The sequence below is a fragment of the Cimex lectularius genome, unplaced genomic scaffold, assembly GCF_000648675.2.
Source record: "Cimex lectularius strain Harlan isolate CLEC.00 unplaced genomic scaffold, Clec_2.1 scaffold72, whole genome shotgun sequence".
NCBI classification, from domain to species: Eukaryota; Metazoa; Arthropoda; class Insecta; order Hemiptera; family Cimicidae; genus Cimex; species Cimex lectularius.
In genome coordinates this window covers 857133-870707 of record NW_019392678.1, presented here as the reverse complement: position 1 = coordinate 870707, position 13575 = coordinate 857133, and the positions used below count along the sequence as shown (strand labels likewise).

Here is a 13575-nt window from a genome sequence, read left to right as displayed (position 1 = left end):
ACGATAAATCATAAATCAAAATGATTTGGGACGAGATTTCTGAAACATGGATAGAGAATATTCTCATCGTATTCAGCGATAATCATTAAGTGAGTTAATTTGAGGCACTTTCAAACATGATCATTCATAAACTGATGCGGCTTTTCTACAATCATTTTTAGTTAATATAAAATTCAAGTATTTAAAAATTTAAGCCATTCGTAATACATCTTTTCAGTGTCCAAAGCATACAAATTCATATAATAAATGAACAGATGCGTGTTTTATAAAATATTTTCATCTTTTTAAACAATTCCATATTAAAATAATTAAATATGTATATACTTAAGTTTCGTTTTGAAATAAGTTCTCCATTTTCACCAATTTTATCAAATATCCAACTTTAACGAGTTTTCGTTTTTCAATTCTTTTTAAGCCAATTTTGAAATATTTTGTATTGAAGTATAAATAGTTCACGTTTTGGGTAGCTGATTAACCCTTTACTACGAAGAGAAATAGTTTTTTAAACAAAAATATACAACTCTGAATTAGGGACAACTCAAATATTGGAAAAATTCCTTTGTGTGAATGACACATCAAAGAATTAATCACGAAATGACCCATTCAATTATAGACCTTCTCCATTTCATCGTGAAAATATTAGAACGACTCTTCATTCCAAAATTGCTACACCAATAAATATAATAACTATCCCCTTTCATCCCTATATTCTCAATTTGTGTTTACCTTTGGGTATTTATGCTACCCTCTAGACTCTCAACAATTTTAAAAGAAGAGATTGCGACATTTGAGAAAAAAGTGGGTTGTAGGGTCACGGAAAAGCCCTTAGAAAAGGTTTAGTTTTAAAGCTAAATTTTTATTTTAAAGCCCTTAAATTGCACCTTTATTTTTATTTATATATATTACCGCCTCGTTCATTCTTATTTAAAGGTAAGGAAGTTCTCGAAAACATACAAAACAAAGACGGGGACTGGGATGGCCGATAGGTCAGGGCGTCCGACTCTTATGTGCCACGCTAGCCGTACTTGGTTCGAATCCCTGCCTAGCCCATAACTTTTTAAATGATCGTGGTAGGGAAAAGTATTTTAATGAGGCTTGACTCCTCGAAAGCTTATAAATTAGGAAGGCCTTATGCTTTTTTTCCATTACTCCATGCAGCTGTCGTCCCAACAGTATTTTGGGTTATGTCCTTGTTTTGCATTATATTGTACACCCGAGGAACGGGGATATTTCTAACTTAATAATCTTCATGATTAAGAGATATTAATGGCGTTTTCAATATCTAAAAACTGCTGTTCCATCGGGCCTTGTCCAGTTTCCACAGTTTCGGATAGCTCTTTCTGATATGGTCCCTTTTATTCCTTACCAAATTGTGTAACTAGTGTTGTGGATATATCGTTTGAACTTTATTGACGCTCAATATTGCAATTGTTCATTTTTATCACAAAATACTCTTTGCTCAATTGAAATAAAGTTGAATTTTGTCGACATTTGTTCAATCGGGTGAAATATAAGGGTTTTGTTGTCAAACTATTAATGTAGTGAGATATAAAGATTTTTCACTTTACTTAACGTTTAGAAATTAAACTTTTCACAATGCTCATTGCATTTTAACGTAAACAACGTCTAATATTGGAAATCAATAAATAGAAAAGAAGATTAAAAAAAAGTCACATAAACTTATCATACAACTTTGATGACAGAGACACAATTACAAAACTAATTTACCAAGAGTCTTAAAACAGAAGTAAATAGAACATGTACAAGGAAAAGGAAGGAAAACAGTTTAGACAAGACGTTGGTAAGACTAACCCACTCTAGAGAAACGGTGTATATTTAATAACCTGCGAGTGCGAGGGAAAACGCATTAGACTGGCAGAAAAATAAAGGGGAGATACAAAGAACACATAAGATCGTTTAGGAACAAGGGTATACAGATTAAAGTTTCCCTATGAAAATGGATACATACAGGACGGAACATACTTGAAACTTAGGATGTATAAACATTCAGAACGAGAACAGTATTAACTATTAAATTAATATCAACGGTCATTTATTAGTAACAAAAACTTAAAAAATAAGAAAAATACTACGTGACAAAAAATACGTACTTATGTGCAAAATTACTGATTAGAAGATGTCACTAAAATTCAGCTCGATCAAAGACACCAATTGAACGAAAATTACTTTTTACTACATTTTCACTTCTTCATTCTTTCCAGTTACAAAAATAGCAAACAGACCGACCCTCTGAAGAAATGAAATGCCTAAACAGGCAAAAGCAATGCAAAAAGTCGCGCCAAGATACGATCAAAGAGCAGGTTAATAATCTCTCTTCGTTTGCCAGATTTAATATAAAATAGTTTACATACTCCTTTTGATGATAGTTATTAAGGACATTGTTTATAAGGATTAAAGGTTTTTATTATTTTTGGACGCATTTCGCTTTCAGTGGTAGGCTTAAACTTGGGACATAATCCTTCAGAGAAGCTAATACCCCTTTAACCTTTAAACTCGGTAAAGTTCGGGCTATTCGTTTTTGAAGTTTGCTTGTTTACAAACATTTTGGTATTCCGATCCTCCCTAAAATTATGTGCCGAAATTTTGCCGCCTTTCCAGTGGTAAGCCTAAAAATCGGGATTTAATCCGTGCTAACCGACTTCTATCGACATATCAATGTAATACATCGGCATTTATATTAATAGAAAGAGCTGTAATATAATAAAAAATTATACCTATAATTATGTGATATTTTTTTATTATTCGATTTTTTTTACGTGGGTTCGCAACAGCAGAGGTCATATCAACCCTCAGGGTGCCGGTGTTTTTGGAAAAAAAAGCCAATTTGTAAGTATGTCGAGTTCGAATGCAAGGACCTGGATTCGAACCCGGGACCTTTACCTTACAGTGATGAGCGCCGTGTCAACACCTAAACCGTTGCGGCCGTCGACGCCCCCTATGCAGTATTATCTTTTGTATTTTCTATTATACAGAAATGAAGATGTATTATTATTATTAATCATTTTGTAACTCTGTAAAGTTCGGAAATTTATTTTTTGTAGTTTGTTAGTTTTGGTTTACTTATCCTCGCCGTTTAGGTTTGCTAGACGCTTTTCGGTTTTAACCATCTTCTGTGGTTAGGTTCGATCTTGGAATTTAATCCATCAAAGAAACTAACATACAAAGAGAACTTAGACACATCATTTTAGTCTGGTTGGAACTCTGTAAAGTTCAGGCATTTCTTTTTGTAGTTTGATATTTTTCTTGCTGTTTTAGCCCGGCAAACGCGTTTCGGCTTTTGAAAGAAAATGATAATAGACTCATTCTTTCGAACTTTTTGGAATCCTTCAATTCTGGTTATTCTTTTTCTGACGCATTTCGTCTGATCTGTATGATAAGAAAAAGTGGCAAAATCCTGAACATCTGACACCAGTAACGCAATGATAGGTACACCAGAACCAGAAAACTTCAGATAGAAGTGCTTAGGAAACGGCATTCAGAGATTTTACCTTATAGCTGTTTTACGTCTGGATTAAAAATATAAACTTAACCCGGGGGAATAAATTCAAAAGGATACGCCCCGATCCTAGAAAATAAGACAACCAACATAAAACGGACAAGTGACACTCCGTTACGTTTCTAAACCCCTCGTTTAGTCCCACGTTTACATGTAGAGACATGCTATAAAATTCAATAAAGATGAAATGCTCTGTAAACCGGCTGCTTACGAGAGTCTTGTCAGTCGGTGACGTTGACAAGTCACTGGGCCCGAGCTATTCCATTTAATATCAGGACGACCCCTCAGATTCGATTTGTTTACACAACAATTAAAACGGCATCGAGGCATCCATCCACATGAAAGGCTCCGACCGGAAAGCTATTTTAAATTAAACAAAATCGATTCTCTTAAATTTCTCTTTGGGGTTATCAGCGGATTCCTGCTTAAAAGCTCCCGGCCCGTGCAACTCTATATTGGACATTTTTGCGATTAAGTACTAGCCAAGTAATTTCATTGGGGATGATGATACGAGGGAATTAAATAACCTGGGGGCTGGCGAAGCCCAACCAGCAAAGGACTTTACTTTTAATTAAAGCTTTCTCTACCAGAAGCTCGGGCCTACAAATCAAACGGCAAAGGAAAACCCCGCAAAACAGAGAAAATACTTTCCACCACTACACAACACGACATAAAATGTCAATAATTATAATTAACGTATTTCAAATTAATTGTTTTGAACGAAAAAACTGTATTTTGATTGTTCTTATATTGAACACAAAATTTAGTTTAGTTTAATGATATCCTGAACTCTTCATGATACAAACAATTAATGAAATAAACTAGATTATCGAATTCCGAGTGTCTTTTTAGGTATTTTTTATATAAAACTACCAGAAAAAACCGCATTCTTTCAACTGTTTGATCAAAACTTTTGCTCTTTTCGATTTTTTATGTGCAGTTCCTGTTCTTCTACAAGAGTATTGGCTTGACGCCATTATGAGAAAAGAATTAACAACGAAAAGGGATAAACAAAGGAAAACGAAACTTTGTTTTAAGGACTTAGAAATACAAACATATAAGACTGAAATATAGTAGAACTTAAGAAAACCTAAAAAAAAAAAGAAAAGTAATATTGGGTTGTTTCACATGAAATGTCCGTTTCCAAGGTAATGGGTTTTTTTAAAGTAAAATTACTATGTAAAAACAAAATCATTTTATTCGAAGTATTTATCTTCATTTTCTCCACGTGTGATCAAGTTTTTATGCCGGAACTGAAAATTCTGAGCTTTGAAATGAAACAAAATCTAAAAACGCTTTTTGGACTTGAATACCATATGCAAAACTTTTTCCTTTAAAGGAGTTGTATACATTCCTAAACAGGTGAAAATCTGTTGGAGTCAAGTCTGGAGAATAAGGTGGATGCTGATGTAGCCAAGCTCTTTCACTTTGTTTATAGTATGATTTAAACCTTGGGGCCCAGCGTTGTCGTGGAGGAGTAGAGGACCTTTCTGATTTACCAATGCTGGATGATGTTTTGAGTAATTTTTTACGCGTTTCGTCAATTTCCTTGCAGTACGATGCAGAGGAATGGTCTCACCTCTAGGCAAAAAGGAGGTGGACCGTACGATCACCATCAATTTTTTCGGAGTAAATTTGGTTTTGGCATGTCTCCCGGTCTTTCGTCGATGTTGAACCACTGCCCTGACCTTCGATTTCATGTGCAATCCATTTTTAATCGCACGTGATTATTCTTTCAAGAAAAGGATCGGTTTTTTTGCCTGGGGAGCATCAATAGAATGTCACGAGGCGCTTTAACTGCTGTCGCTCAGTGAGCTCATGTCAGACCCATAAATCAAGATTTTGACTTTTCCTGTCTTCGTTAATTGGCTTGACACGGTAGCTGCATTTGCATTTAGTTGTGCTGCGAGTCCTCTGACTGTTTGATAGTGTTTTTCTTCCCCGTGAAGCTAAAGGACATAGTAGTGAATTAAAGTTGGAGTTCTTCCTCGGGGCTCGTGGTCCAATTCGGTATTCCCTTCCGAAAACTTAGCCAAACGGCGATTCGCGTGTTTCCATGTTCATATTGTTGGATATACAAAAAGAGTGTAATGGACAGGGGAGTTCATCATTATAAACAAAATGGAGCATTAATAACTGTAATATGTAAACAATTGTAAGCATACAACAGAAAATCGCTATAACCTTTCTGAATTTCTGAAACTATAAAACGGACATTTCATGTGAAACAACCCAATATTATAGTTATTGATATTTTTTGTGTGGGATACTGTAAATAAATAAATAAACTCAACAAAGATTATGGGTATAAATAGTAAATATTTCGTATTATTTATACAAATCTGCTATAAAAAGTCTCGCAGAAGTATGATTGTTTAGGTGCTTGGATAGGAAAACTAAGAGATTTCTGTTTTTTAGTGATGCGAAAGAGGAAGCTTTTTTTAAAATACCCTTTTTCTTGAATTACTGGTATCTTTTATGCTTCGTAACCGCCTTCAGATAAGTAATCCTTCTTTTAATTATTGATAGGAACTCTCCCCCTCGGTTAAATATTAATTTATTCTTGGTACTTGAAGGGAAAAAGTGCGACAAAGGGCCCTTGTGGTCTGAGCAGCCATTAATTATAAGATCAAAGATTCTTCTACGGCTTTGAACTTATTTTTCATTTTCAGGAAAACTCCGAGACGGCGGACAAAATCATAAAAAAAAATTTAATTTTTTAATTTATAATATTTACATTTTTCGACAGCTCTCGTATTATTCTATATTAGGGAAAACGTTAAATTTGGCCTTTTTTAAAAATAAATCTTAATCCACAGTTTCGGTGAATCATCAAAACTATCCGCAATTTCCAGTGCCATTGGAATAAATTTGCAATGAATTTTAATACATTCAGGTCAATTAAAATACATTGTTGAACTCTCAAACATAAATTATGTAGAATTTGATTTAGGTTTACAAAGTTGATTCGTCCAGTTTAATTAAGAACAAAGATATTTCGATTACTGGGGTTTAGAAGATTAGTTAGGCTTTCCCAATGTATATTCTTTTTATTCTACTTTTACTTTTTTTTGCCCTTTTTATATATAAGTTTTTATTCAAAATAAAGAGTAGGTACGTTGGAAAATAGTAAAATAATCACTTAAACCACATAAAGAGATATCCAACAAGAAGAAGGAAAAGGTGATATCGCGCAGTCGCCTGTTAGTCTGCAAAGAGGGTTTGAGAGAATTCGTGGGACGAGAGATTTGAAGATTTATAATGGTTGTGAGGATTTTATGAAATTTGCGATAATGGGAGTGGGTTTCATCTTGGTTAAAAAGAATATATATGTCTGCATGAGTAGTTTCGTTGGCATTAAGGAGCTTTGTTCAAATTAAGGATAGGTTAGTTTGGATGCTGGGGAAGTTGGAACGTCTATATCGGCTGTACTAAGGTGTTATAAACCAGCCGTTTATTGTGAGAGATAAGATCATCGGTAAGATCGGTTATCAATAAATCGTGTCACGAGTCATGGGCAAACGTTCGTCGAGTCCTAGGTACAGCAATTCGTCCGCAGTTGGTAGGTGTTACTAAAATAAACTTGCGGTTGATTTTTTGTGCTAAATTTTATAACACCAAGACTTCAGCGGTGAAAGCGTAGAAGGTTTCGAATGTAAATAACAGAAGAGTTACTTGAACGGATCCCTTTATCGTCTGCAATGATAGATTGTTGATGTGAAGATTGGGTGGTCAGCTGGTAAGGTGTAGGATGTCAGAACGCTACCCTGAAAAACGTGGCTACGATGAAACCCTCTCAGTGAGGAAGTTGTGAAGTATGAGATGGTAGGTGAGGGAAGTGCCTTGAGAATGAGTTCAATCAAAAACTTGGGTTATGTTAAAGAAAGACAACCAAACGTTACTGACTCAACTTAAGCGAGGAGAGCATAAGAAGGCACAGTATCTAGCGGGGCCTTTATTATGGACCAGTTGCCGGGGCACCCTGGGCTTCCTCGATCATAGGGATCCGGGACGTTCGGAGGTATATGATTGGTGGGTAGTGCACCTCGTTCTACGAAGTCTGCGCGTTAACAAATCAGTAACATCATAGAAGAACAACGTAGGAATCGTATGTACTTGGATTTCGTCCCTCAGTCGAGTTGCGTTATGTCACAAAAAAAAAAATAAATAAATAAAATTGTAATAAAGATATATGTAATATATGTAATATGAAATAATATATGTAAAACAAACTTTTTTGTTTATTGATATTTCAGTGTTATTTATAACGCTTGAAGTTTATTATCATTAATATTAAAGTTAGTAATGCAGTAGAACTTTGTACTTTTATGAATATGCTTTAAATTAGTCAAAGTTTTAGTGGTTTTTACAATTTTTAGAAATTCTTATGAAGTTTACAGAGTTGCTTTCGCACTTCAATAAACAACAAAAATCTGCACTAGATGGATTTTACAATTAAGTCAAATAAATATTTTCTGTTGGTAAAACTCTTAATCCATCCATTTTTTAAATAAATATTTTTTAATTACGAGTATTCTGATTTTCTACAGCCGACAAGAAAGAGATAAACAATCAAGACAGTTTTGTTTGGAACATGAATTACATCAGATTGGAGAGATACGTTTTGAACATTATTTGCTCAAGGTGCCTTGAGGGTAGGTCAAAGCATTTAATTTGACAAACTAGAGGTATATTTGTGTAGGGTTGGTTATGGGTGTGTTTACACAGTGAATATCGAGGTACACGCTCCGGGCGGGTTCTTTGCTATAACTGGATCTTCATCTGACGCTGTTTGATCCCAGTGCAGGGAGAAAAAACAGTTCGCCACGAGGAGACAGCCCTGCAAATAGGCAAAGCAAACAGCTTTAATGGCCAATTTGCCTTTGGTTCAACGCAAGTCCAGTCTGAGGAACCGTTCTCGCCAAACATAGACAATTCGAGCTAACTCTTCAATAAATATTCATATAGGGATTGTTCTTTGAGCCCTGGCAAACAGGGTTGTTTTAGGAGTTGGTCTTCATATGAATTTCCTCGTTTACGTTTCAATAGAGATGGAAACATATCGTTCCCTTCCGTTCATTTTACATTGATTGACTTCCTCAATATACAATTTGTATTTAACTACGTACAAAATTTACAAAATTAGAATGTGACAGGCATTGTTTGAACAAACAAAAAGCAGGAACTATAAAGTCGGCTTATTTGATCTTCAGTTTCCGGTAGTAATACGCGAAAAACAAGATAATAAAACCCGAGACAGGTGTTGGAGGCCGACCCAGTGGTTGAGGACAGTTTTAACATAGCTTGAAGATAAAATCTCCGACACCGACCGCAGTCTCATGATATGATGAATATAGAAGTAAGTGGGTGGATTTTCAAGCAAACTCGAGGGGACATAAACTTGCCCAATCTGGCGTACCTGCTTTCTAAACATTCGCCTATTTTTTAAAGGCTAAAAGGACATTAAAATTCTCAGCTACTTACATCATATTGTCCGTGGCATATTTGCTGATTCATGTAAGTCGGGTACTGATATTCTCCCGTCCTGCAATAAATAAACAAAATTAATTTTCATGTCAGTTTTATTATTTAATACAGTAAGTTTATTACAGTTTCAGGAGGAAGTTCATGTTCTCGATAACAAGGATTTATCACTATTTGACAATTGATATTAACACGATTAAAAAAATCCTATACGCATACTTATCTCAAGACGGAAAGGTGGTGCATTGTATTTTTTATTTTACTTTGTACTGTATTCATTAAATTCACTAATTTCGTGGTCCGCTTGACCAATTAATATATTACAATTAATTAAGGTTTTTAGTTGAGATAAAAAAGTCAATGGCACGAGCGGGATTCGAACCCACGATCTTCGGCTAGATACGCCGCTGCTCTATCACTCGAGCTCTACCTCGATTCACTCGGACACCAATTTCCCATCTCAACCGCACCTTTTGAATTTTCCCTCCTTTTTGCCGTTTTTCAAATGTCATGAAATCGGATTGGATTCTCGGCGACAAATGAAATGGCCACGGAGAGCTTTAGTGAAGTATACTTCATTTAAATTCATTAAAGAGCAGCGGCGTATCTAGCCGAAGATCGTGGGTTCGCATCCCGCTCGTTCCATTGACTTTTTTATCTCAACTAAAAACCTTAATTATTTGTACTGTATCTTCTTACTGCTGGTACACACACAAGCCTGGCGAGCCGGTGACCATCCAATCCGATTCAAAAACCATGACATATGATTAAACCTGGGATAACCTGATTAGATATGGGATTATTAGATGGGAAATGGGATAGAAATTATAAGTTCTCTCTAATTCCCAGGTGAATCAGAGGTCAGATCTTCGGAGGCAGACAGATGGAAAAGATACGAATTACAACGAGCGGAAAGGTGGCAAACGAAGGAGTACGATAGGAGAAACGAGGGCAGACGTGAAACATTTAAACTGGGAACATACCCGTTGCAATGCTACGCGACGCTACCCGAAGCCACCCGATGCAAATCGGAAATCCATTTTTCCATAAGATTGTATTACCCCCTTGCAGATCTACCCGATGCCACGCAACGCTACCCTACTCTACGCTCCCCACGGTCCAGATTTTCGTCGGGTAGCATCGAGTACAGTCGAAGACAAAAGAACCGGACCCTCATATTTTTATTGAAAACTATATGTATTATTAGCTTAATATTAATTACAACATACTTATTTTAATATAAACCAAATTCAGATCAAAAATTCATTTAACGGTTTGGCAGAGAAAAAACCGCTATGCGACGCTACTCGACGGCTTGTCTCGTTTTGGTAGGGTGTACACATCTATGCGACGTCAAGCGCACGCCACTACAGTCACATGCACTATTTTTAGCAAAACCTCGTAATCAATTGTTATTTAAAGTTTATGAGTTATTTAAATTTTATTTTTTAAATAACGTTATTCGTGTTTCGATAAATTTTCTGCCTATCCATCGTAATTAAATAATTATAAAAACTCATGAATTTTTGATCTCTTTTAATTTGGTTTATATTAAAATAAGCATGTTGTAATTAATATAATGACAGAATTACATATACATAATACGAAATAAAAAATATGAGTGTCCGGTTCTGACGAAAATGGTGTAAATTTTATGAGCAAAACCATGTAATAAATTGTTAGTCATATTTTGTGAACAAAATCATGTAATATATTGTTAGTTAAATTCATTCTATCAATAAATGGTATTACTGTGTTTTGATTAATTTCCTGCCAAATCATTAAAATTATTTAAAAAAAAAACTCATGAATTTTTGATCTCGGTTAATACATGTAGTTTGAAATAAAAATATGAGTGTCCGGTTCTTTTGTCTTCGACTGTACTGGATGCTACCCGACGAAAATCTGGACAGTGGTGATCACGTAGAGTAGAATAGGGTAGCGTTGCGTGGCATCGGGCACGGTGGTAATACAATCTTATGGAAAATTGGACTTCGGATTTGCGTCGGGTAGCGTTGCTTCGGTTAAATGTGTTCCCCACTTTATGCGTCGCGATTGAGATGAAAACTAAATAAATGACCTAGACCAGGACAATTCCAGAATACTCTGAATATGGCACGAGACAAAAACAAATAGTATACTTCTTAGTGATTTAAAATATGTTTAACCCTTCTATGCTTAAGTGAATGTTCACGGCTAAGTACTATATGACCCTTCAGAGTACACCAGTTGGCACAAAGAAAAACCCGATTGACTTCTGCATCCAATCTGTCACTACACATTGGTTGATATGCAAAGACCAGAGACATCGTTTTTCATAGATAGGGAGCATTAATATCAAGAACTTAACTATAAAAAATTAATTTATAAATAATCATTTGAAATTTATGAAAGAGGGGAGGCAAAGAAAGATAAATAAATAAAGAAAGAGAGAGAGAGAGAGAGAGAGAGAGAGAGAGAGAGAGAGAGAGAGAGAGTGAGTGAGTGAGAGAGAAAGAGAATCCTGAAAGAAGAAGGGATTCATAAACTGGACCGAATATCTTGAATTAATTTATTTTCCAAAAATTAAAGAAAAAAATTGACGAATACATAATTTCGTTGAAATATTCAACTTGGACAGAGTGTGAGAAAGAAATGGAAAAATAAGAGATACAGAATATTGTTTGAATTTTTCAAGCGTTCAAGTTCTGCAATTATTTCTGAACGCTGCAAGTCGGCAAGTTGTTGAAGACCACAAGCGAAAAAAAGTTGGGATATTTGCCGTCAATAATGATACATAACGGTTTGGTTGAAATATTGGATGTGATATTATTTGTACGGGTGATTTAAGGATGAGACACAGGTACCAGAGCGAACTCGCCCGCCTTCGAATGATTGGCTTTCAAGGAGTAGTTCTTTTAATAGGCGGGTCGTTCTGAGTTATTGGCCTGGTCAGATCTCAAAGGTCACAATCTCAAATTATCAATTATCTGGAGAAATTGGTTTTCTGTGCCCCGTCCTGAAATAATTTCACGTGGCCGTACGCGCTTTCTAAATCCACAGGGGCAATTTGTAACATTCCGTAAAACGAGGATGTTAAAAGAAAAATGCATTTTTGAAATTTTGCGATAAATTTACGATTTACGAATTTACGTATCAGCAATAATCGAAATGTTGAAAAATAAATTATTATTGCGCGTGCTCATAACCTTCAATTATAGGCCGATTCTGTGCTTGGGGTTTCTTCGAACTTCGAGCATGTAATCGTCGGTCCCCGGTGCATGTTCTCCGCAATCAATAAACAGGTTTTAATTGATCTCGACGCGGAGTTTATGACTGGACATGAGACAAGACTTGCACTACACCTACACGGTTTTATTTACAGACCATTGTTTTACCATCGGAATCTTCAGGTGAGGTCCGACTTCCAGGTTTTATAGTCTGACAAAGATGGGATTGAAAAATTACTAAGATTTTTCAAACCATTCATCTCTGTGGTCTTTTGATCGTAATAAGCAAATCCTTAACCTAAACGAAAATCTTTAATCTTTACACAGAAAGCATATAAATTGCGAATTTTGAAACGGTTGACATTTAAATACACTACTTTGCAATATATCCGCCGTTCACCAGAAGCTATTTTGCATTAGAAGGCTTGTTTTATTTATTTATATTTTAATACGTATAGGATAGTTGAAATTATAATTAGGAATTAAGTGGAAGGTCTGAATTAATAATGTCGAAGATAAAAATAATAAACAATATTTCTCTAACAACACGCTTCACTTTCATATGGCTCATGGTTATTTTAACATATAAACACTGTTTTAGTAGTACTACCGATGTGAGACTTTCATTTATTAAAACAATATCACATAAATACCTAATCAACGTATCAATTTTATATGATATCATAAATATTAAAACGAGTAGTCAAACTTCAATTATCAATTATTTCAAAATAAATTGTACCCTCATTAATATTTGATTCTTCTGCGAAATTCAACATTAATAGATAAGCTAATAAAATCATAAGAGCGGAAACGATCAGTATTAAATATATAAGGAATATTAGGAAGAAGTGAGGAGACCGACAGTACAAACAACAGAAAGTTCACTAGTTTTCGTGGTCCGCTTGACCAATTAATATCTTTCAATTAATTAAGGTTTTTAGTTGAGATAAAAAAGTCAGTGTCACGAGCGGGAGTCGAACCCACGACCTTCGGTTTGATACGCCCCTACTCTACCACTTGAGCTATCGTCACGAAGTCATCAATAAAATCGGTTTTATTTTGTTATTCGACTTTCTAGGGGACTTATTACTATGAGGAGGCAGGCACTGCAAGCTTTTAAAACCTTTTGGATTCGAATTAGATGATATTTACCTACGGTATTATATCCAATACATATAAAATTATTATAATACATTTATAATAACAAATAATATGTATAATAACAAATATATAATAGATGAGATATAATTACTTTTAATCTCTTTTTCCTTTTCTTCAGGTTGCTTCTATTATTATTGATTTATAAAAGATCAAATATGCACCCTCATATACATATGAACAGACGTGTATAGAGTTTTTAAA

At 35.0% G+C, this 13575-nt stretch overlaps 1 protein-coding gene across 9 annotated transcripts in view; it reads right to left on the bottom strand.

The window, feature by feature from the left end:
- LOC106667050 overlaps positions 1-13575 on the bottom strand; it is a 258398-nt gene that overhangs the window by 69946 nt on the left and 174877 nt on the right. For all 9 annotated transcript variants that reach the window (XM_014394680.1, XM_014394679.1, XM_014394684.1 and 6 more), the window contains one exon: positions 9002-9062. In XM_014394680.1, the coding sequence (XP_014250166.1) occupies positions 9002-9062 (61 nt within the window). The remainder of the gene's footprint in view (positions 1-9001; positions 9063-13575) is intronic.